This window comes from Labeo rohita, chromosome 4 (genome assembly GCF_022985175.1).
Source record: "Labeo rohita strain BAU-BD-2019 chromosome 4, IGBB_LRoh.1.0, whole genome shotgun sequence".
Lineage (NCBI taxonomy): Eukaryota > Metazoa > Chordata > Actinopteri > Cypriniformes > Cyprinidae > Labeo > Labeo rohita.
In genome coordinates, this window is record NC_066872.1 from 44,112,753 (window position 1) to 44,136,969 (window position 24,217).

At 29.2% G+C, this 24,217-nt stretch overlaps 1 protein-coding gene across 29 annotated transcripts in view; it reads left to right on the forward strand.

Annotated features, from left to right (window-relative positions):
• Positions 1-24,217, forward strand: part of plekha5 (pleckstrin homology domain containing, family A member 5) — a 177,256-nt gene that overhangs the window by 150,097 nt on the left and 2,942 nt on the right. For 7 of the 29 annotated variants that reach the window (XM_051107215.1, XM_051107216.1, XM_051107218.1 and 4 more), the window contains 18 exons: positions 630-704; positions 3,359-3,478; positions 5,346-5,399; positions 7,252-7,332; positions 12,304-12,369; positions 14,021-14,101; positions 14,179-14,328; positions 14,412-14,513; positions 14,606-14,714; positions 16,197-16,240; positions 16,423-16,557; positions 18,590-18,713; positions 18,799-18,914; positions 20,295-20,498; positions 20,843-21,004; positions 22,333-22,478; positions 22,567-22,703; positions 24,029-24,151. In XM_051107215.1, the coding sequence (XP_050963172.1) occupies positions 630-704; positions 3,359-3,478; positions 5,346-5,399; positions 7,252-7,332; positions 12,304-12,369; positions 14,021-14,101; positions 14,179-14,328; positions 14,412-14,513; positions 14,606-14,714; positions 16,197-16,240; positions 16,423-16,557; positions 18,590-18,713; positions 18,799-18,914; positions 20,295-20,498; positions 20,843-21,004; positions 22,333-22,478; positions 22,567-22,703; positions 24,029-24,135 (2,013 nt within the window). In that variant the 3' untranslated portion in view covers positions 24,136-24,151. Of the gene's footprint in view, positions 1-629; positions 705-3,358; positions 3,479-5,345; positions 5,400-7,251; positions 7,333-12,303; positions 12,370-14,020; positions 14,102-14,178; positions 14,329-14,411; positions 14,514-14,605; positions 14,715-16,196; positions 16,241-16,422; positions 16,558-18,589; positions 18,714-18,798; positions 18,915-20,294; positions 20,499-20,842; positions 21,005-22,332; positions 22,479-22,566; positions 22,704-24,028; positions 24,152-24,217 lie in introns of those variants that run through there. The other 22 variants (XM_051107225.1, XM_051107243.1, XM_051107229.1 and 19 more) reach the window with 18 other exon arrangements.

The window sequence follows — 24,217 nt, forward strand, 5'->3', positions numbered from 1 at the left end:
ATTCATTAATGTTTATATTTATTAAAGTCCATGTATATATTCAATTACTAACAGATGAATCATTTAATAAATGTATTATTTAATATATTTATTGATTTAAATATCAACATATTTATAATTAAAAATAATTTATATATTATTTACTCTCTTTTATTGTTGTTTTGCCATAGTTTTTGTCTTTTAATGACAATCTTTTAAATATTTTGTCAATATTTAATTTCATACTCATTACTTTTAGTCCATTTTACACAAAAAAAATCCTATAATTTAGTCAGCAGACATTACATTTTAGTTTACCGTGTTTTAGATTCCAATAATGCTAATAATAATACTAAATATTCTCTCTCTCTATATATATGCATACGTATGCACATATGCATGCGATAATCAAGTGAAAAAGTAATGGAAATGTATTGATCAGAAGGTGTGGGAACCCTGCTTTTCTGTGATTGTATAAGGACACAATTGCCTCTTTTCTCATCCGAGTGTGTAATTACCAGATCACATGAAATTACCAAGTCTTTAAATCTCGTTTAATACTGCGGGTTTAATGCACTCTTCTCCAGAACGATCTGTTCCAATGATCATGATGATTTCTGTGCTTTCCTCTGTCTCTCTTTCTCTATCAGTATTCCTATCCTGCCGAACGCAGGCCTGTTCCTCCCGCGCAGAGCATCACTGCACAGTCTCTGCAAGGCAAAACGGTACGCTTTCCCTCTTCTCCACCCACCTCGTTCCTCTGTGCAAAGACAACGTTTGTAACTCGCACATCTACAACTTTGCTTTTCTCTCAAACTCTTTGCATTTTTCAGTTGCAAGCCACCGAGGATTCGTTGAGGCTTTGGCTTGCAAATGAGCAGAATATTTTACACGCAGAGGTTAAAGCTGCTCATTTAAAGTCGACATGAAATCAAAATGACCATATTTACATGCTTCGGGTTAAACGTAAAAGAAAATCCTGATTGTGCGGTTGCGTCTAATAAAATAGGTTGCAAATATCATTTCATGTTGACTTTAAAGGTAAACGGATATTCGAATGTTCAAGTACAGGTGTTCACTTGCGGTAGGTTATTCAGGCTTTAGGTGTTGAATTAAACTCGTCTGACAGAGAGATGAGTGTTTGTGTGTGTGTTTATGATGACAGGAGAAGCGCTAATACCATAAGCTCTTAAAACTATAATTACTATTCTCTCACTTGACGTTTCAGGTTCTGGCAGTCTAAAGCCGCCTTTTTTTCTTTAAGCTTCTGCTTTTATTTATTCATTTTTCAGACGCAAAGCACAACTGGCAGAAAAGGCCTGCGATATTATTTCAGGCAGAGAGCATTTTAATGAAAAGGCCTACGGTCACTTGATGAAATATTAATAGAGCTCCTCCGTATGTGTTTTACTCATCGCCGCTGCTGTAAAAATGTCTTTTCAGTGCATGAAATTCAATTTAGGACCTTAAACATTTTGGTTTATGATATCACTTCTTTTATTTGGAATAATGTAACTATTGAGAAACATGAGATAATGTCAATCCCAAGGTTATTTTCTTCAAATATCATCTAATTGGTGAGCAGAACAAGTTTCTAAGGATAAATTGGCATAAACCTGGGATTTTCTTTTTTATTTTAAACTTAATTCAGCTGTTCCTCATGGAAAATCCAGCTTGTAGTTAGTTTATAGCTTAAGAACCTGGTTATTCGTGGCTATTTAACTAGTTTGTGCAGCTTAACTGAACCTGGTAGAGCTGATTAGTCGTGTTGGTTAGAAATTACAGGTTTATGTCAGTCTATCCTGAAAAAATGTTATACTGTAAATGTACTTATTTACAGAGTTTGTACTCACTGGACTGGTATATTATTTATTAATATTTTAAATTAACTATGTATTTAATATTTTGAATTTATTATATTTTTTAAAAGTTTTATTAGTTTTATTAATTTTATTGTGCTTATATATAATATATATATATATATATATAACATTTATAAATAATAATTTATTTACTACCTGTTAGTTTTATATGTAGTTTATATATTTATTAATAATTTAAATTAGCTCTTTTCATTTTTATTTTCATTTTAGATTGTCATTTTGTGCTTGATTTTCTATTCTACTATTTTCTATTATATTTTATAACGTTTATTTTTAATATTTTTAATTTGTTTAATTTTGTTGTGCTTAATTAAACGCATATATAATTGACAATTATTTATTTGCAATTTTTAAATATCTTGTCTTAGTTTTTATTAAATATTTTGAATTAGCTGTTATTTTTTTCATGTTTTTTTAGTTTTGTAGTGCTTAATTACAGTATATATTTATATATAAATATACTTTCTAATTATTTGTTTTCAGATTTGTTTTTACTTCCTGTTATTTATATAATATTATGTAGTATACAGTATTAGTATAGCATTACTATTTTAAATTAGCTTTTATTTTTTGTATTCATTTTTAGATTTAGTAATTTTGTTGTGCTTGTTCCATTTTTTTAAATCAAATTTAAATTTAACCCTTTATATTTTGTTATTTGTTTTATTACTTTTTGTACTTTATTATATATGTTTTATATATGTATATATAATTTTCAATTATTTATTTACAGATTTTCAAATTCATATTATTTACACTATCATAGTATTTATTAATATTTTGAATTAGGCTTTTATTTATTTATTTATTTTTAATTTTAGTTAAAGTTTCTGTTATTTTGTTGTGCTTGATTTTCCATTTTTGACTCTAACTTGAGCTTAAATTTATTTATATACTGCTGTAATAGTTATTATTTTGCAATAGCTGCAATGTTTGGTTTTGTTGTGCTTTTATTATGTATGCATGTTTTTATTTATGTATATATAATTTCCAATTAATTATTTACAGATTTTCTAATTTATGTTTACACTATCATAGTATTTATTAATATTTTTTTTTAACATTTTTTTTTTTTATTTTAAAATTCTTAAAAGCAAATTTAAACTTAAACTTATTTATGTACTATTATAGTTTTTGTTATTGTTTTAAAATAATGTTTTAGATTTTTACATTTTTCATTTTAGTTTTATTAATTTTAGTTAAAGTTTCAGTATTTTTCCATTGTTAATAGAAAATTTAAGCTCAAAGCAGACTGTAATTAGTTTCTAGCTTAAGAGCCTGGTTATTCATGGTTTATGCGTCTTAGCTGAATCTGGTAGAGCTGGTTAATCATGTTGATTAGATTTCTCAGGTTTATGTCAGTCTATCAGAGTATTCAGTGTCTAAGAAAATTCAGCTCATCTGAACACGTCCTCTGTATGAAACATGGCCCGATTTCCCCCATAACCCCCTTCATGACGGCCCACACTAACCGCTGCTCCTGTCGCCCGCCGCAGCCAGAGGAACTGACCCTGCTGCTCATCAAGCTCCGGCGGCAGCAGGCCGAGCTCAACAGCCTCCGCGAGCACACGCTCGCTCAGCTAATGCAGCTAAACCTGGATGCCGCCAACCCAAAGGTCAGCCTCGCGGATCGCTAGCCTGTGCATCCCAGAGTGAAGGGCTTGTTAGTTTCCCCCGCCAAACCCCGGCCACCCCACAACCCAGCCTGTCCATTTCCACGTTTGGTGGTTTTCCCATTGCTTCCGCATGCTGGTGTGGATCGGATGATGTCTGATGAAATACGTTTCAATGCCAGATTTAATGCACACTAGCGGTCGAAGGTTTGGAATAATTACGATTTTAAAATGTTTTTGGAAGAAGACTTTTGTGCTCACCAAGCCTGCATTTATTTAGCTAAAAATACAGTAAAAACGGTAGTAATGTGAAATATTTTTACAATTTAAAATAACTGTTTTCTTTGTGACTATATTGTAAAATGTGGTTTTTTTTTCTGTGGCACAAAGCTGAATTTTCAGCATAATTACTCCAGTCTTCAGTGTCACATGATCCTTTAGAAAGCATTCTAATATGCTGAAAACAGCTACACTGCTTTATAATTTTGTGGAAGCTATGATAATTATATATATATATATATATATATTATTTTTAAAATATATTAAAAAAAAAATTAAAAAAAAATAAAAAATATATATAATATATATATAATATATGAATTTAATAATTGTGTATTTTATTTTTAATAAATGCAGGTAAATAACAAAATAATTTTTGTTTATTTAATTTTTGAGATTTTCTACTGTCTGTACCGGTGTTATCCTATTATTATTTATTTTAATATTATAATATTTTTTGCAATTTTCAAATTGGCTTTTATTTTCATGCTTTAGATTTTGTATTAATTTAATATTAAATACAATATATAATTTAATACATTATATAATATATAATATAATACATTTTATTTGTAATAAATGCAGTTCAATAATTCTGTTATATAATTTATAAATATAATTTGTATTTATTTAATTTTGAGATTTTCTACTGTCTGGACCAGTGTTATCATATTAGCATTTATTTTAATATTATAATATTTATTAAGGTTTATAATGGGATTTTATTTTTTATATTTTAAATTTAATATTAATTTAATATTAAATATATAATGAAATATATTACATAATATAATACATAATGTAATAAATTAAATATAATATGATGTAACACTTCTATGTAGCTTTTTTAGTCATTTTATTACTTTAACTTATTTTAGTTTCAAAGGCAGTATTTATTTATTTATTTATTTTGGATAATTTAAGGTTCGTTTAAATTATTAAATATTTTTTACAGAAAGCTCTAAAAAGAACCATTATTAATAATTGAGCAGCAAATCAGCATATTAGAATGATTTCTGAAGGATCATGTGACTTTGAAGACTGGAGTAATGATGCTGAAAATTCAGCATTAAATCACAGAAATAAATTGCGTTTTAAAACAAATCAAAATAGAAAACAGTTCTTTTAAATTGTAAAAATATTTCATAATTTTACTGTATTTTTAAACAACCTTGGAGAGCCTTCATTCAATAAATCCTAATTATTCCAAACTTTTGACCAGCTGTTTGAAGAAACGTCTCTTCCTTTCCACTAACATGTGAAATCCCTCCAGTCCTGTAGGTTTGGATCATGTTTTGTGCGGCTGCTGCATGCGTCTCACGCAGTTTGAAGAACATGATCAGCAGAAGTTGTGTTTCTGTTTGCAATCCTAGATGTTTTCTTTGGTGGACCCGTTTATTTCTGATTTGCTCTTCGGCTTCGCTCATAAAAGTGCATGATGAACTTGAGGCGAAAGTTTGCAGTTGTTGACTTTGAATGGCTTCTTGAGTTTTTCGTTTTGCACTTCCCCTGCTCTGAAGCCCACGTCTCGCCAACGTCTCTGGTTTTTCTCACTGCTCTCCTCTCATCTTCTTTCTCTTGCCGTCTCTAGAGTGAAATCCTTTCGCATCACCTACAGAGGAATCTCATGTACTTGGACAGCCAGGTGAGGGCCTTTCCTGTTTCTCACTTCCTGTTTCTCTCTTTCTCATTGTCTTATTTCTTTGGCTACTGTACTTTTATTACAGCGCAGATCAAACTCGAGCGTTTTCTCTGTTCTCCGGCCCTCAGTGCATCTGCTGCAGTTCTTTGTTCTGTTGAAGTTGTGCGTCTGTTGAATGCAGATGGTGTCTCTTAAAATAGCAGTTCATTTAAAGCTTTTTTAGCAACAAAACATGAAGCTGGATTCATTTGTATTGTTTAGTTTGTCAGGCTTAATTCTCAGTGGTAGCCTGCTGTGAATGCATTGTGTTTTTCATTTAACTACTACAGCACAGCACTGGAAGTAAGTAGTTATTTTTAATTTTAAAGTGTTGGTAATTTTATTTATTATATATGTATGTATGTGTGTGTGTATATATACATATTATATTATATTATATTATATTATATTATATTATATTATATTATAATATATATTATGTTTTATTTATTTTATTATTTTTTTTATTTACTTATTTTGTTCACTTACTTTAGTTGCGACAGCAATATTTATTTTTCTTTTCTTTTTTTGAGATTGAGTTTATTAATTATATTGTATTGTATTTTATTTTTAATGAATGCAGTTAAATAATTGTGTTATATAATTCATATAATAATTCTGTTCTATTTATTTATTTAGAGATTTTCTACTATCTTGACCAGTGTTATCTTATATTATTTATTTTCATATTATAGATTATATTTTAAATTAATTTCTTTTTTTAAATTTTTATATAAATATTTCATGTTATATGAATATTTTAATATTTCTAGGAAGCTTGGGCTTTTTTGAGTTTTAAGTTTAATAATTATATTATGTTTTATTTTTAATGAATGCAGTTGAATAATTCTGTTGTTTAATAAATATATTTTCTATACATTTATTTAGAGATTTGTTTTTTTACTATCTGGACCAGTGTTATCTTATAAATATTTATTTTAATATTATAGTATTTATTGGAATTTCTAATTAGCTTGGATTTTTATATTTTCTGAGGGTTTTTTTTAGTTTATAGATGAAATTTAATAATTATATTATGTTTTATTTTTAATGAAATGAATAATTTGATGCAGTTGAATAATTATGTTATGTAATAAATATATTTTCTATTTATTTATTTATTTAGAGATTTTATCAAATAATTAATTTTAATATTATAGTATTTATTGAAAAATAAATTTCTAATTAGCTTATATTTTAATATATATTTTTTTATATTTCAAATATATACACTCTGGACCAGTGTTATCTTATTATCTTATAATTGTTTATTTTAATATTATAGCATTTATTTTAGTTTTGAGATTAAGCTTAAGAATTAGATTTTATTTATTTTTAATGAACGCAATTGAATAATTCAGTTATATAATAAATATGTTTTCTTTTTTTTATTTATTTAGAGATTTTCTACTTTCTGGACCGGTTTTATCTTGTTATTGTTTATTTTTTTTTGTTTTTTTTTTAATATTATAGTATTTATTTTATTTGAATGATTTTCAAGCACACCAGTGAGCGCTATAGCATATTTTGGGAGACATTTTAATGTTTTAGGTTCAGCTTTTCTCTCCAATGATCCATCTTTTTGAAAAGGTCAACTCAGAATAACATTACCCAGCAAATGTTTTTCACTTTCTTTGACAGGAACCATTTATTGCCTTTTAACATTGTATTGCATTACCAAAGTGCACGCAGTCATTATTCTGGAACAGCGGACAAGAGTAAAGCAGACATGTGATATTTGTGAGGGTCGAATCTGTAAAAAAAAACCACAGTGCTTTGATAACGGCTGTTACTCCTCCTCCTCCTCGTGTACTAGATGAAGGAGAATGAGCCAGTAATCTTCATGATTCACACTATGATTGAGAACTCGGCGCCGAGGCCGCAACTGTACCAGCAAGTAAGGTTTCGGAACACACGGTTATGCTCCTCCCCCTCTCGTGTCATGGGCCCCGCCTCTTTGTCGAAGCTCCACCCCCTCACTGCCCCATCCTGTGTCGGTTTCGTTCCAGCACATCCCATTGGTTTTCCTTGTTGTTGTTGTTTTGTTAAAAGTGGAACTGGTATTTTTGGCATGGCTTGAACGTTTTCGTACGCCGCGCGGATCACAGCTGCTGGTGCTAATGTGCCGTTCATTAGCAATGGCTTCATCCATCACGCCGGCTTTCATTTGTTAGCGCAGACTCCAGTGTTTGGAGACCGATGTGGTTTACAAAGCCTTTTGAGCTCAAAAGGAAAAGCATCGCACAGGTTTTATGTGCTTTAAAGGCCCATTCACATCAAAGACGGTCATTCTGTGAGAACAGAGAAGTCGTAGCTAAAACAATAACGACACAGAGCAACAGTATCGCTGACAATTTTATGTGCTAAAGCATTTAAAGCAACATGAGAAATAATTGTTGGTGTGAATGGGTCTTCATTAGATAGAAATCCAATCATGTCATGCAAAAGTCAGCAAACAGGATGAAGCTGAAAGGTAAAGTGTCATGTTGTAAGACAATTCTGAGTGAATTAAGACTTTGTTTGGCCATGAAGTCTATTTTTTGCAATAAAATAGATTTATTAAAATGAAATTGTTGTTCGTATGACGATGGGATTATGATGCTATGCGTAAAACTATTATAAAATAAATTATTTATTTTAAATGAGATAAATAATCATATTGACATAAGCGCAAAAATATAGTTTTAAGACAAAAATACTGTAAAATATTGCAAAAAATTGCTTAAACTTTAATGCAACTTTAATTGCTTAACTTTTTAATCATTGTTTTATTTTTTAATTATATTCTTTTTTATTCATTTATTATTTATTTTTATAAAATTATTTTTACATTTAAACTCTATTTGACTTATTTATTTTATTATATTTTATTATGAAATATTTTATATTAATAAGCTTTATTATAAAATATTCATTGTTCATATTTTGTACGTAATTTTTAATTTTAGTTGCTTAATGTGTGAAATATTCCACATATTTATGAAAAAAAAAATTTAGGTTTATTTAAAATAATTTCTATTTATTTATTTCATTTTTTTTTTTTAATTAAAGTAAAAAAAAATCAGGTTTATTTAAAATTTCTGAAAAGTATATTTTAGTTTTTTTGTTAACATAATTACAAAATATAGTTTTAATAAAATATTGCTTAAATAAACTTGCATTTTGTACAAAATTTTTAATTGCTTTAACTTAAGGCATTTTATTAATTTTTGTATTATTTTTTATTATATTGTTTTTTTTTAGTAATTTATCCATTTATTTTTTATTTTTGTTAAATTATTTTTAAATTTAGACTTAAATAAACCTTAAATAAACCGGATTTTTTCTTTTAAATAAAAATTATTTTAAATAAATAAATAAATTATTTTAAATACACCTATTTTTAATAAATATGTGGAATATTTCACACATTAAGCAACTAAAATTAATATTATGTACAAAAAATGAACAATGAATATTTTATTTTGTACATATTAATTTTAGTTGCTTAATGTGTGAAATATTCCACATATTTATTTAAAAAAAAAAAAATTACATCAGTAAATATTTCTCAGTAAAATCAGCAAACAGGGTCAAAGTTGAAATTGCTTAAATAAGACTTCTTTGACCGTAAATATTTCTTACGACCATTAAATCTGTATTTTGCAGTTTTTATTAAAACTATATTTTTGTCCTTCTGAAAACAGGATTTTCATCAACAGGATCGTTTCATTATAGTTTAACTCATAGCGTCAGATATTAGCTGCAAAAACATGATTTTGTGCATTAAATATTTAATACGTTCATATTTTTTGTATAATGTGTTCATTTTAGCAGCTTAATGTGAAGTATATTCCACAAATGCACTGAAAATATGTATGATTATTATAAAATATAAAACTCTCAAAGTATACATTATTAGAACACATGCAGTAGCTGCAGTTAAATGCAATTTGTGACGGATAAATAGCATGAGATTCCTCCATCAGACTGTTTTCTCACTTTTTGATGTTGCTGAAGTAAGCTGGTTTATATACTGGATGGTTGTGAGTTTGATTGACAGGCGTTCTGTCCAATCACAACGTCAGACCCACCTTTTGAGCGCTGTGGCTCGGACGTAGCAACAGTAACTAAGGGGCGGGTCTTCGTACGTTTTCTTAAATCTCCTGCAGCTGCTTCCTCACACGGTGCTGTGAAATCTCAGAAATGCTTTAAAGCAGCTGAGATTCCCCTGCGTCTTCACTCAGTGTCACGACTTTCTCCGGCTCTTGCGGTTCTTGTGTCCCCGAACGCGTGAGGGCTTTCGGATCCAGGCTCTAGTTTTCATTAGTCACACTAACTCGAGCGCTGACGGAGCGGACCGAGGGGGACGGTAATTACCGCGGCGCACGGCTGACCCGCGAGCCTGTGGGGAACATCCAACCTCCTGAAACCTGCCGTACGAGTGCCGTCGCCCTCCGAAACCGACCTCCAGATAGTTTCCAGCACAAGATCCGTTTATATTTAACACAAAAATGCTGTTGGACTTCTTAAATTGGCGCTCAAACTGTGTGTTTGTGTCCCTCTGGTGTCCCCGTAGCAGATGTTGTGGACGTGTACGACACGAGCGCTGTTAACAGTTTTCTGAATTTTTTTCTGTTTTTAGCACACCAGATGGTGCTGAAGCAGCTTTATTTCCGTGATGAGATGATTCATGTCTACATAAACTCATCCGGCTGCGGAAAAGTGTGAATGAGAGTGTGTGTGCGCTGCAAAAAATGATTTTCTTACTCAGTGTTTTTGTCTTGTTTTCTAGTACAAATATCTAAACGTCATTAAAGCAACATACATTTACTTAAAAGATCTTCAAAAGTCAATTTACTTAAAGTGTAGTAAATTAATTCTATGATTTATATGCATTAATAGAAATTATATAAATAATAAGCGAATATTTTTTACCAGACATTAAAACTGCATTTTGCAATATTTTATTAAAAATATATTTTTGTGCTTATAACAATAGGATTGTTAGCTTATTATTTTTTTGTAGTTTCAATCGTAGCTACAAATATGAGCTAGAAAAATGTTAATATTATGTACATAAAATGTTAAAGATATCTTCATATTTTGTAAATAATATGCATGTTTTATTACCTTAATGTGAAGAATATTCCATAAATGCACTAAAAAAGAAACAATTTTCACACAGAAGTCACTTGTAAATTTATTTTATTTATTTATATTATTGATTTATTTAATGTATTTATTTATGTATTAATTATAGTTTCAACCATACCTTTATATGAGCTAGAAAAGCATCAGTATTTTGGACATAAAATGTTAAAGATGTATTCAGATTTTGCACAAAATATAAATTCATTTTTTTCCCCATAAATGCACTGAAACAAAAAGCACAATTAAATCACTTGTCACTTTATTTGAAGCCTTTTGAATTGAGTGCATATATATGAGATTTTAAATAAAATTTAAATGAAGATTTTACTGGCTGTAAATATTTCTTATCAGCCATGAAAACAGTGTTTTGTACTCTTTTTAATAAAACTATATTTTTGTGCTAATAAAAACAGAATTTTTAGCTTATTATTTTATTATAACTTGCATTGTAGCATCATATATGAGATTAAAAAAAAAACAGATTTTATACCTAAAATATTGAAGATATATTCATATTTCATGCATATTCATTTTAGTTGCTTAATGTGAAGAATATTTCATAAATGCACAAAGGAATCACTTGTAAATCTAAATGAAGCCTTTATATATAATGCATATATAAATAAGACTTTAAATTAAGACTTTATTGGCTGTAAATATTTCTTACCAGCCATGCAAACAGTATTTTGCAATATTGTTATTTCATTATAGCTTCCGTCGTGGAATCATATATGAGCTAGAAAAAACAGATTTTGTTCCTAAAATATTGAAAATATATTCATATTTTGTGTATATTGATTTTAGTTGCTTAATGTTAAGAATATTTAATAAATGCATTAGGAAAAAATATTTATATTTACTTGAAGCCTGTGTATATGATGCATTATGGAAGTATTTCAATGCATTAATTATGCTTTGTAATATACCTTAGTTACACCCACAGTTAATGTACATTATAATACTTATCTATTTATTGTTACACTTTTAGAAAGTAAAATGCATTAAAACACAGAAAACTACCAATTTGAGACGTAACAAGAAACCTGTGAATATTCTAATGCATTTTAACCTTGTTTACAATTATTTATGTAATGCGTTATAATGCATATTATGAATAGCTTTAATGCGTTATGCATAAAGACTTCAAGTGAAGTCTTTTATTATTTTAAACATTAGCCTGCTTACTTTTGATACGTGTTTCAACATTTTTTTCCTTTTTAAGTAAATGTATGTTGTTTGTACTGGAGAACAAGACAAAAATACTGAGTAATAAATCATTGCGTTGTGAATCCGTATGTGTACAAACTTCCATCTGACTTTCCCATTTGCTTCCTCTGAACTGTTTGGACGGAGTTTGCATGTTTAATGTGGGTTGTGTGGTTGGTGTCAGTCCCAGTGCTGTTGTATACGGTCTGACTGTATATAAAGATCCCTGTTGCACAGCGCCACACATTTATATGATCTCAGCTGCAAGTGCTACAAGATTTACTGAAGTTACTGTTGCCAAAAAGTTCATTGTTTAAGCTCTCAGTTTGTGTTTACCTTTATCTGACAGCATATTGATGAGTAAGTTGCATGTACGGCAGTAGTAAATCAACTACACAGGCTCATGTCGCCGCTTGCTCCATCGCTTCATGCGCAGAGAGTCTCAAAGCAGTCTAGAGCGGCGTATAACACTTTCTAGGATGTATTATGTATTGCATATCGTATCTGACGTTATTTCCTCTCATTTCAGCAGATGAGTCCTGAAGAGTACAGAGAAAACACTTACATATACAGACCTGAGGAGCTGGACATTGATGTAAGCTGACTCTCTTACTGTAAACATAAAATATAGTGTACAAAAAACTAATTTATTCAGTGTTCTATACAGAAATGTACACACTTTAAGCAAAACCAGGAGTGAAACGTGAAAAATTAAGGTGTAAATGATCACAAATTAATTTTCAAATTCTAAATTAAACTACTTTTTGGTCAAATGTGAAATAAAAATATTTAAAAATTATAATTTACTTTAAACGTTAAATGTTGTAATTCATATTTAAACCAAAAAAAAAAAAAAATTTTAAATGCAGCTTTTTAATAGCAGTTTAAAAAGCATTTGTTTTTGCTTTTCGTGACCCATTTTTTATTTTATTTTGTAGATTTTTACCAGCTGAGTTATAAATGCTGTTAAAAAGTCATCAAAATGTATTATATGGTTAATTTATCAACTATATTAGCAACTTTTTAAGCCATGAATAAAGATGAGTATGAAGATGGAATATGGACTAAATATAGATTCATAAAAGTTTTACTGAAGTCTGAGTGCAAACTAAGAATAAATACTGTTCTGTATGTTAATCAAAGCTTTTCAGGCTGCTGAAACATACACGCTGTTCCGTCATAATTATTGGTGATGTCTCTACATTTTGATATTTCATATGTGAAATATGACAACAGGAAGGAAAGATGGCTATTTTATTTTGTTTTGTTTTGTTTTGTTTTGTTTTGTTTTATTTTATTTTATTTTATTATTTTTTTGTGCCATTTTTATGACCTCACATTCATTGGAGACTGAAACTTACCTATTATTCTGTTATGATTTTTGGTGTTGTCTTTAAGTTTTGATATTTCCTTTATATATTTATAAATATATTTATATTTATAATTTATATATGTGCAATATGACACCAAAAAGGGAAAATGTTTTATTTTATTTTATTTTATTTACTTTTTTATCTATCTATCTGTCTAATATTATATTATATTATATTCCAAATAATGTTTTCCCCACATTTTTACCAAATTACATTCATTGGAGATGAAAACGTGCTAATTTTTCTGTTATAAATATTGGTGTTGTATTTATGTTTTGATATTTCTTATCTGTAATAAGACACTAGGAAGGAAACATTTATTTTATTTTATTTTAGTTTAGTTTAGTTTTACTTTTTTATCTATCTGTCTGTCTAATATTATATTATATTATATCATATTATATTATATTATTGGTGTCTTAAAGTTTTGATATTTCTTTTTTTATATTTATAAATATATTCATATGATATTTTATATTTATTTATATTTATATATGTGCAATATGACACCAGGAAGGTTATTATTTTATTTTATTTTATTTTAAATATTGTATATCTATCTATCTATCTATCAAATGTATTGTTTTATTATATTATATTATATTATTTTATATATTACAATTATTTTTCCCCACATTTTTACAAACTTACATTCACTGGAGATGAAAACTTACTCATTTTTCTGTTATAAATATTTTATTTTTTGTATTATTGTATTTTATTCCAAATTCTGCAAATTAGTATGCATGCTGTTTTAACAACTGCACATTCATTGCGGACTGCTTGGTTTCTTTGTACATATTAAAGATTTGAAATGCGTTTGCTTAAAAATAACTCACTTGAATAGATCTGACCTTGACTTTATCGTTACAGGCGAAATTAAGTCAACTCTGTGAGCAGGATAAAGTAGTGAGAACTCAAGAAGAAAAACTGCAGCAGCTGCACAGAGAAAAGGTAGCGAACATCTCCATCCTCATCATCTCTCAGTGCATTTAGACGGCCGTCTCATTCACACACGTGTATATTTGCAGCACACGCTGGAGACGGCCTTACTGTCAGCCAGTCAGGAGATCGAGATGAGCTCTGAAAACCCCGCGGCGGTGCAGAGCGTCATCCAGCAGCGGGACGTCCTGCAGAGCGGCCTGCTCAGCACCTGCAGAGAGGTGTCGCGCGTCAACGCCGTACGTCCCTCGTACCGTTCGCTTTGATTGATGCAATGCTACACGCTGTCATTCGCTCACCCATAATGCTGTGCTGCTGACAGGAGCTGGAGCGAAGCTGGAGGGAGTACGATCGAATGGAGGCGGACGTCACCATGGCCAAAACCAATCTGCTGGAGCAGCTCGAGGCCCTCGGGAGCCCACAGGTGACACGATTGATTGAATACCAGCAATATGTGACTGCATATTCAAGATAATATCATAGACGCTGAGCTGGGGTGTTTGTGTGTGTGTGCAGACGGAGCCGCCCAGCCAAAAACACGTCCAGATCCAGAAGGAGCTGTGGAGAATTCAGGATGTGATGGAGGCGCTGATCAAGAACAAACCCAAGAGAAACACAGAACCCAGTGAGAGAACGAGAAAAACACACAAACACACACACAACAACAACTCAACTCACTCATAATCAACACGTCAGTCACAGATATGAGCGACAGTAATATGTATTTTATTTATTTAATTTTTTATTTATTTCATTAATTCGTTTATTTTTTTTTTTTTTCAGAATTCTGCTTTGTCCTGCCAATGTATTTATTGGCCTCAGCATGAAAATTACACATTTTTAATAATATATACATTTTCGTATATTATTTATTTAAAAAGTATACTTGTTTACATGCATTTTTTTACAAATTTTTTCATTAAAAAAATTCATTCTTTATGGTAATTTGCAATAACACACACTACAAAAATGAATAAATAAATGAAAGACAAAACCTTTTTTACAATTTCGATTTTATAATTCTGTATTTACATTTATACTTTAAAATGTATCTTTTAAAATCTGTAAATTTTGTTTTTTTGAATTCTGATGATTTTTACATGTATTTGTAACATACATTTTTTCTTTACAGTAATTTTCAGTAAAAATTATTGTACTTTTGTACATTTTTTTTTTGTGCATTTGTTTCCCTAATTTTTTTTCTTTATAGTCATTTGCATTAACACAAAGCAAAAATTATACTTTTTTTTTACTTTTAACTTTTTACAACATCCATTTTATAATTTTGTGTATATTAATATTTAAAAAATAATATGTAATATTTTTTTATATATTTTAAATATGTACATTTACATATATAATTTAAGATTTATTGTAAAATTATTATTATTATATGCAAACTATAAATGTAGAAACTTTTTTTTTTCAATTTCCATATATATTTTCATATATAATTTAGGATTTATTTTACAATTCCCATTTTATAATTCTGTATTTTATTTTATAATATTTTAAAATGTCTTATTTTAAATTTGTACATTTTCATGTTATGTAAGATTTATTTTTATAATCATTACATGTTGTTGTTTTTTTTTTTAACAGTAATTTGCAGCAATAACTGGAAATTTTAGTTATCAGTATTGATTTAGTAGTATTTTTATTATGTTTTTATTATATTATATAAATATTTTTTTAACTATTATAGTATTTATTAATATTTTGAATTAGCATTTTCATTTTAGTTTAAGTTCAATTTTATTTTGTCCTTTTGTCATTTTTATTAGTCTTTGTTTATTTTTATATAAATAAACAAAATATATTTAATCAATCTAGCTTGAATTTATTTTCTATTTCAACTTTTAATTTTAATATTTCAACATAAACTCATTTTATTTCAGTTTACAAGGCAACATTTCAAATTTTGTTGAATTTTTGTTATCTAATTTATTTGATTTAATATTTTCATCTAATATTTATTTATTGTTTCATTTCAGCTTTATTACAATGAACTGAAACTATTTTAGTAAACAACCAGCAACCTTGGTTATCATACAGAAAAAACAACTGCATTCATAAGCATTTTACCCCTTTTCTTCTATATTTGTAGGTTTTCCTGGTGCAAACCCTCTGTCAAACCTGCATAAAAGTGAAGTAAGTGATCATCCCAGACATCATCATGATAATAATCACTGTGTAATTGTCTAAACGAGCAGACACACACACACACACGTGCTAGCGATGGTCAGGCCGAGTTGACCTGTACTGTGGTGCTGTGGTTGGTTGTTGCCCGTGGCAACAGTCTCCTTCACTGTCCCGTTGTGTGCGCTGTGTAGGAGTCAGACTCGGTGCCTCCGCGTCCTCCTCTCCCGTACTCGTATGAAGGGGGAGACCGGCCTCCTCACGCGCCCCGCACCACCCCTCACCGGCCCGAGGACCGCAAGGCCGCCCAGCGCAACGGCGCCCACAGCGTAAGACGCAGCTGTGACCCCCATCCCCACCCGCCATCTTCATTTAACCCATCGCCATCGCTTCACAAACCCCGCATTAGTTTGCTTTTGACTTTAGATTGTGTTTTTGTTAATGATAGAATAATATATCGCCCATCCATTCGCTGAAAAAGACTTCCGCTTTGTGTTCATTCCACGTTATGTCAGCCTCCTCAGTGGATAATCAATCATTCTGCCTCATTTTTTCCAGTTTTTATGTTATTCATTTTTTGCTGGCCACCTATACGTCATTTAACATGGTAAACGATTTCTGCCTGATTTCTTTCCAGTATTTATATTTTTTATTTTTTTGTTATTCATTTTTACTGACCACATATACATTATTTAACTTCATAAACTATTTCTATCTGATTTATTTCCAGTTTTTATGTTGTTAATTTTTACTGACCACTTGTATATGATTTAACATCGTCAGTAATTTCTGCTTATTTTTCTAAAATGTATTAATAATTTTTACGGACCACATATGCATTATTTAACTTCATAAACAATTTCTGCCTAATTTCTTTTCAAGTTGTATTATTCATTTTACTGACCACCTATACAAAATGTATCATCATTAACAATTTCTGACTGTTTTTTTTTAGTATTATTATTATTCATTTTTATTGACCTCCTATACATTATGTAACATCATAAATTATTTTAGCCTGATTTTTTTCTTTTTTATTGACCACCTAAACATTAACATTGTCAAACAAACAAATGAATAAATGCATTAAAAATACATATTATTAATAATAGTAATACCAATAAATACTAATAAATTAATATTATTTTTTTATTTTGCCTATTTAAATTATTACATATTATAAATGTTATACCTGCATTATATCTGCTTGATTTCTTTCTAATTTTTGTTATTAATTAATATTTGTTAAGAATAAATGAATGCATAAAAAATAGACCCACCACTTATACTTCAGTGTCATTTAAAAATATTAATAATAATAATACCAATAAATACCAATAAATTAATATTATTACTGTTTTACTTTGCCTATTTAAATGATTAAACTCTATAAATTTTGTACCTTCATATTTAACATTGTAAATAATTTCTGCCTTTTTTTGTAATTTTTTTTTATTGACCACCTTTTTTATTGACCATTGTCAAACAAACAAATGATAAAATAAGTGCGTTAAAACTTAAACCCACCACCTATACTTTAGGTTATTCAATGTCATTAAAAAATAAATTAATGTTAATAATAATAATACCAATTAATACCAATTTAAATTAATCAATTGTATACATTTTATGCGTTAAATCAGCCTGATTTATTTATTTTTGTTCATTTTTAACCTATGTATTATTTAACACTGTAAATAATTTCTTTTTTGTTTGTTTTTATTGACCACATTACAATTATTTAACATTGTAAAACAAACAAATGAACAAATAAGTGCATTAATAAAAGCAAACACACCACCTATTCTTTTAAATAAATATGAATAATAATACCAATACATTTATATTATTTCTGTTTTATTTTGCCTATTTAAATTATTAAGTTGTGTACATTTTATACTTGCATCATATCATCCACCTGCTCTCTAGCGTTCAGTTTTTTAAGAAGTATTTCACCCCAAAAAAGCAATTTCTGTCATTATTTACCCATCCTCGTATCATTACAAGTTTGTGTGCTGCTGTTGCTTCCTGTGTAATGAAGAAATAGTTCAAAATGTTCATTGTGGGCTGAATTTTCATTTTACAAAAACCCATTTCGGTTGACTTTTATTTCAAGTGCTTTTTGCTTTTTAACCCTGTTGGTTTTTATCAAACGTTCCTCCTTGAGCACTTCCTGTAAGACATTCAGTAGATCAGCAGCATTGCGTAGGCTTGTACCTCATCCTTTGTGAGGCTTAGTTTGTTTCTATTCCCATTTTAATATGTAATCCATGATCATAAGGCTTCACGTAATCCCAGCAGAATGTGGTCTGGTGTCTGTGCAGTAAATGATGTGTAAACAGGTGAAATCTCTGCTCTCAGGGGCCGGATTACAGACTGTATAAGAGCGAGCCGGAGCTCACCACGGTAGCCGAGGTCGACGAGAGCAACGGCGAAGACAAATCTGAGCAGACGGCAGAGAAAGAGACGGCCGGCGTCAACAAAGGTGCCTGACAAACACCGTCACTCGCGGTCCTAAAGGCCTTCCTGCTGATCACTCATCTCTGTCTGTCTGTGTCTCTGTCTGTCAGGTGTGGTTTACCCTGTCGGAGTGGTCAGTCCCAGAACTAAATCACCTATGCCTGAATCGTCCACTATTGCCTCTTATGTCACCTTGAGGAAGAGCAAGAAACCTGATCCCAGAACAGTAAGAGTGTATAAAATATATTTTCTAAGGAAAAATGTGAGTTGTGTTTGATTTTACAAAAGATTGGTTGATGTTCAGGGTGGTTACTAAGGCATTACTAGGTGAGCATGTGGTTGTGCTAGTTAGTTTCATACTGGTTAGGTTTAGCACACACATATAAACATCTCAAACAATAATATGCTGCACAGGTGACGTGACTTTAACATCCGGTTATCATCTAAGAAATAAAATGGCTATTTTATTCAATTTTAATTCAATTTTATGTATTCTTAATAAAGGTAATAAATCCATTTGTTAGAATTATTTGTATAATTATATAATAGTTAAGTTTTTATTATATATTTTATATTATTTATGTTAAAAAAAACATAACTATTATAGTTACATTTTAATATTATATTTTATATTTTTTATATTATAAAATTTTGTGTTAATATATGAATATGTAATCTATATATATATATGAAATTATACAATATTTATTATATTCCTAATATTTTTATATTAATATTAATCTAGTATATGAAATAATATCTTAGCTTTTTATAATATATATTATTTTTTTAAAATAACATTTTGTGTTAATATATGAATATATAATCTAAAATATACTCCTAATTTTTTTTTATTTATCATCTAGTATATATAATAATAGCTTAAGTTTTTACAATATTTTTAATTATAAAAAATGTAATTCAGTTACATACATATATACAATTTTAAGTAAATAATTGGCAAGTTTTTATAGCATATTTTACATTATTTATTATATACATTTTGTAGTAGTATTTGCATTAATATTTTGTGTAAATATTTGAATATGTAATCAAAAATATTTGTATTCATATTAAAAAATATTTGTATTGTATTCATTCAATTAATATGTGTGTATATATTTCATATAATTTAACATTTGTATTAAACTACATACATATATATATATATATATATATATTAATATTAATCTAGTATTTTACATTTTATTATATATATGTATATGTATATATATGTATCTAATATAGATATCTAATAGTATTAAGACTATATTTTATATAATATTTGTATGATAATTATACTTTAATAGTTTGTTTATGCATATATAATATACACTTTTTTATGTTTACTATATAATTTTTGCTCATTATTTTATAGTAACATTTGAAGAGTTCATTTGCAAAAACAGATAACATGTTTTTTCATTGTGCATTCCAGTTCATCTCAATCAAACTGCAGTTTATTTTGATTCAATAAAAATAACCAAAAAAAATACAGCCAACTAACACAACAAAAGCATAGTAACATCTTTAAAAACAAACGTTTCATTTGTTAAGTTGATATATTTTTGTGTGTGCATATACAATATAATATACGTATGTTTAGTCTCAGCCGCAGGACCGTCCGCGCAGTGCGGTGGAGCAGATGAGCAGCGCTATAGAGGTGGGTCGAACACGCATGAGTGTCGAGGAGCAGATGGAGCGAATCAGGAGGCACCAGCAGGGGGCGCTGCGTGAACGCAGGAGGGAGGACGGATCGCTGTCCCGCAGCCTCTCCTTCACTAAAGAAAACACCTACTACACCCTACAGGTAGCAGCTTCTGCCCATAGAGGAGTTTGGATTTGTTAGTGCATTTGTGTATTTGTCAGTTTTACATTCCCATCATGCATCTGGTCCTAAGGGCTCTTCCTCACATAAACCTGCTCCGTCGTTAGAGTTTTGTCCGGACGGCGCTGTAATTCAAAGGCGTGAGTCACTGCACGAGTCCTGCTCCTAATTGTTCCCCACAGCGTTGCACTTTGCAGTTTTCCGGCTCGCTGCGTTCCTACCGGGCTCCAGAATGGACGTCTGTGAACATCTCCAGTGTTTCTGGTTTATTGCTTCCTCTTGTGTGTGCTGCTGGTGTGTTTTGACGCAAGCGTTTGTTCCCACAGGCGCGTAAGAAGAGCCCGGTGATCTCTCCGGATGAGCAGGACGACCGCAGAGACATGTCGCCTGAGAAACAACGAGAGCTGACGACCAAACCGACTGATGCGGAAGAAAACTGCAAGAATACTGAAGATGTGGAATCTGGAAATGCCACCTTGGAGAACAAGGTACATATTCATACACAAACTAACTTTTCCAAGGACAATTTCAGTGGAAAATTTGGAAGTATGGAATATTATTATATTATTGTTATTATTATATATGTAGATTCATGAATTATACTGGTATATATTCATTACAATAAAAAATATTTATTATAAAACAGCATAATTATATTATAAAACAACCTTTATGCATTAAAATAACTAAAACTGAAATAAATAATTTTAAAAACTAAATAGACATTAAAAAAAGAAACAAATAATAAAAATGTCAAAAACACAATAAAATTACTAAAACTGTAAAATTAAAATGAAAATGGCAAATATAAAAAATAAAACCTAATTTAAGCTATGAACAAAAACAATATCTTGATGTTACTAAAATAACACAGCTAAAATATGTCATAGATATAAAGAGACTAGTATTTTTATTCAACTTAATTTGGGTTGATATTAAAATTAATAAATATTTGTAAGAAAAATATGAAAAGTTTAGTTATTAAAATTATCATATGTAATATTCTGCTTAGGTTTGGCCAAGCTTTATATTATATACTATATGCTTCATTATTATTATTATTATTATTATTATTAGCTTAAGATTTGATACACTAAAATTCATATTATATTTATTCTAATTCATATTAATACATGCATATTATTATTATAATTATTATTATTATTATATATTAGCTTAATATTATATAAACTAAAATTCGTTTATTCTAATTCATATTAATACATACACAATTATTATTATTATTATTATTATATAATAGCATAATTATCTTAATATTATATAGGCTAAAATTCAGATTATATTTAATCTAGTTCATATTAATACATACATGCTGTTAATATCATTATTATTATTATTTTTTTAATTAATAATATTATGCAATATTAGCTTAATATTATATAGGCTAAAATTCAGATTGTATTTATTCTAATTCATATTAATACATACATGCTTATTATTATTATTATTATTATTATTATTATTATTATTATTATTATGTAATATTCACTTAATATTATATAAGCTAAAATTCATATTATATTTATTTTAATTCATATTAATACATGCATGCTTATTATTATCATTATTATTATTATTATTATTATATATGCTAATTCATATCAATGAATGCATTTTTATTTAAAATAAATGTACACTACCATTCAAAAGTTTGGGATCAGTAAGGTTTTAAAAGTCTCTTATACTCTTCAAGTCTGCGCTGATTTGATCAAAAATACAGAAACACTCTGTGGGGTCCCTATGAATGGCGTTTTGGTCCAGTCTGAGCGTTTATTTGTTGTGTTTGTGTGTCCAGGAGAAAGCGCCCACGTCCCGAACGGCCTCCATTAAAGAGGCTCTTCTGAAGAGCGCGGGTCCAAAACCAGTGCTGAACAAGAACGAATCAGAGCCGAAACTTGTGAGTCCGCTGGAGTATCGCAAGACTCTGGCCGCTCAGAACAGGTACAGCTCACTTTACACTCATCTGAACACACACACACACGCCGCTTCATAACGGAGGACTGACCGCGCTCCACTGTGTGTGTGTCAGCTTACAGACGGCCGTCATGGTGCGCGTGGACACTGAGGAAGACGAGGAGGAGGACGAAGAGGATGACAAGCCCTCCAGTCAAGAGCAGGACGTGTCGTATGGGCTGACCAACAGCAAACACGGCACGCTCATGTCAGGTGAGCAGTAAAGATGAGCTCTCAGACTGAAGTCAGTCTTTGCTTTGTTTTGATTGAAAGGAAAGACCCTTTTCCTCCCAAACCTTCCCTTTAAAGCGCCTGAAATGGAAACCGCTAACACTTAAACTGCTGTGTATTTGTGTTTTATAGCGTTTTAGTGAATTCAATTTTAGTGAATCATATATTAATTTATATATTTATTATTTTATGTGTTGATTTATATATATATATATATATATATATATATATATATATATATATATAATTTAAAATGTATAATTATATATTCATGTACATATTAAATTCCTTATTAAAGTATTTCAGTTTTTTATATTTAAATTAATATGTAATATATGTATTTAAATATGTATGTCTTCAAGTATAATTTATATAGAATTTTATTGATATTTTAATTAATAGTTTTCTATTTTTCTATTTTTCCTTTCAAACATTAGCATTTTTAAAATGCATTATATATTTTTTATTTGAATTAATATTTGTTTAAATATATATTTATATCATATGTATTTATCTATATATTAAAATCTATATTGAACTGTTTTTATATTTAAATTAATATATATGTATTTAAATAAATAAATATATATATATATATATATATATATATATATATATATTAAAATCTGTATTGAAGTATTTTTATATTAAATTAATATATAATATATGTATTTAAATGTGTTTTGTCAAACATAGTTTTTCAAATGCATTATATATATATTTATATAATTTATATAAATATTTAAAAATGTAATTATAGCTTTGTGCACCTCAAGCATTTGATTTTAATGAATAGTGTAATTATAATATATGTTTTACTAAACATTTTAGTGAATTTTATATTAGTAAATAATATATAAATTCATACATTTATTGGATTATGTTTATTTATTAAATTATATACAAATTAACTATATATTATTTTATATATGTGTATATGAAAACCTCTCTATATTTATAACTTACACATTAAATTATGTATTTAAATATTAAACATTTTAAATATAGCTCTGTGCACCTCAAGCTTGTACCACAAACACTAAACCTGTGTATCTGAGTGTTTTATGACATTTGAGTCAATTTGATTTTAGTGATTCAAAAAAAAACATTCAACATGACCAGAATGTATATTTGATTCACTAAAAAGAATCAGTTCAAAAGAATCATCTGATAGACTCTTCCAGTGTTTTTAAAAACAGAGCTGGTTCTGAATAGGAAGTGTTGATTTAATACCCTGCTTGAACGTGTGAGTGTGATTAACCAGCTTGTGTGTGTGTGTGTGTCTGCATGCACTGTGGGTTTTGCAGTGAACAGTCTGTCGACTCCGCCCCAATCTCCAAGCTCCTCCTCCTCTCCTCCGCCTCCGCCCTCCCCCCCACAGCTGACGGACGGATCGCACTTCATGTGTGTGTGAGAGCAGAGACGGATGAGTAAGAGACACACAGACACACTCGACAGCAGTCTGACTCACTTCACCACAAACATCACAGCGTTTG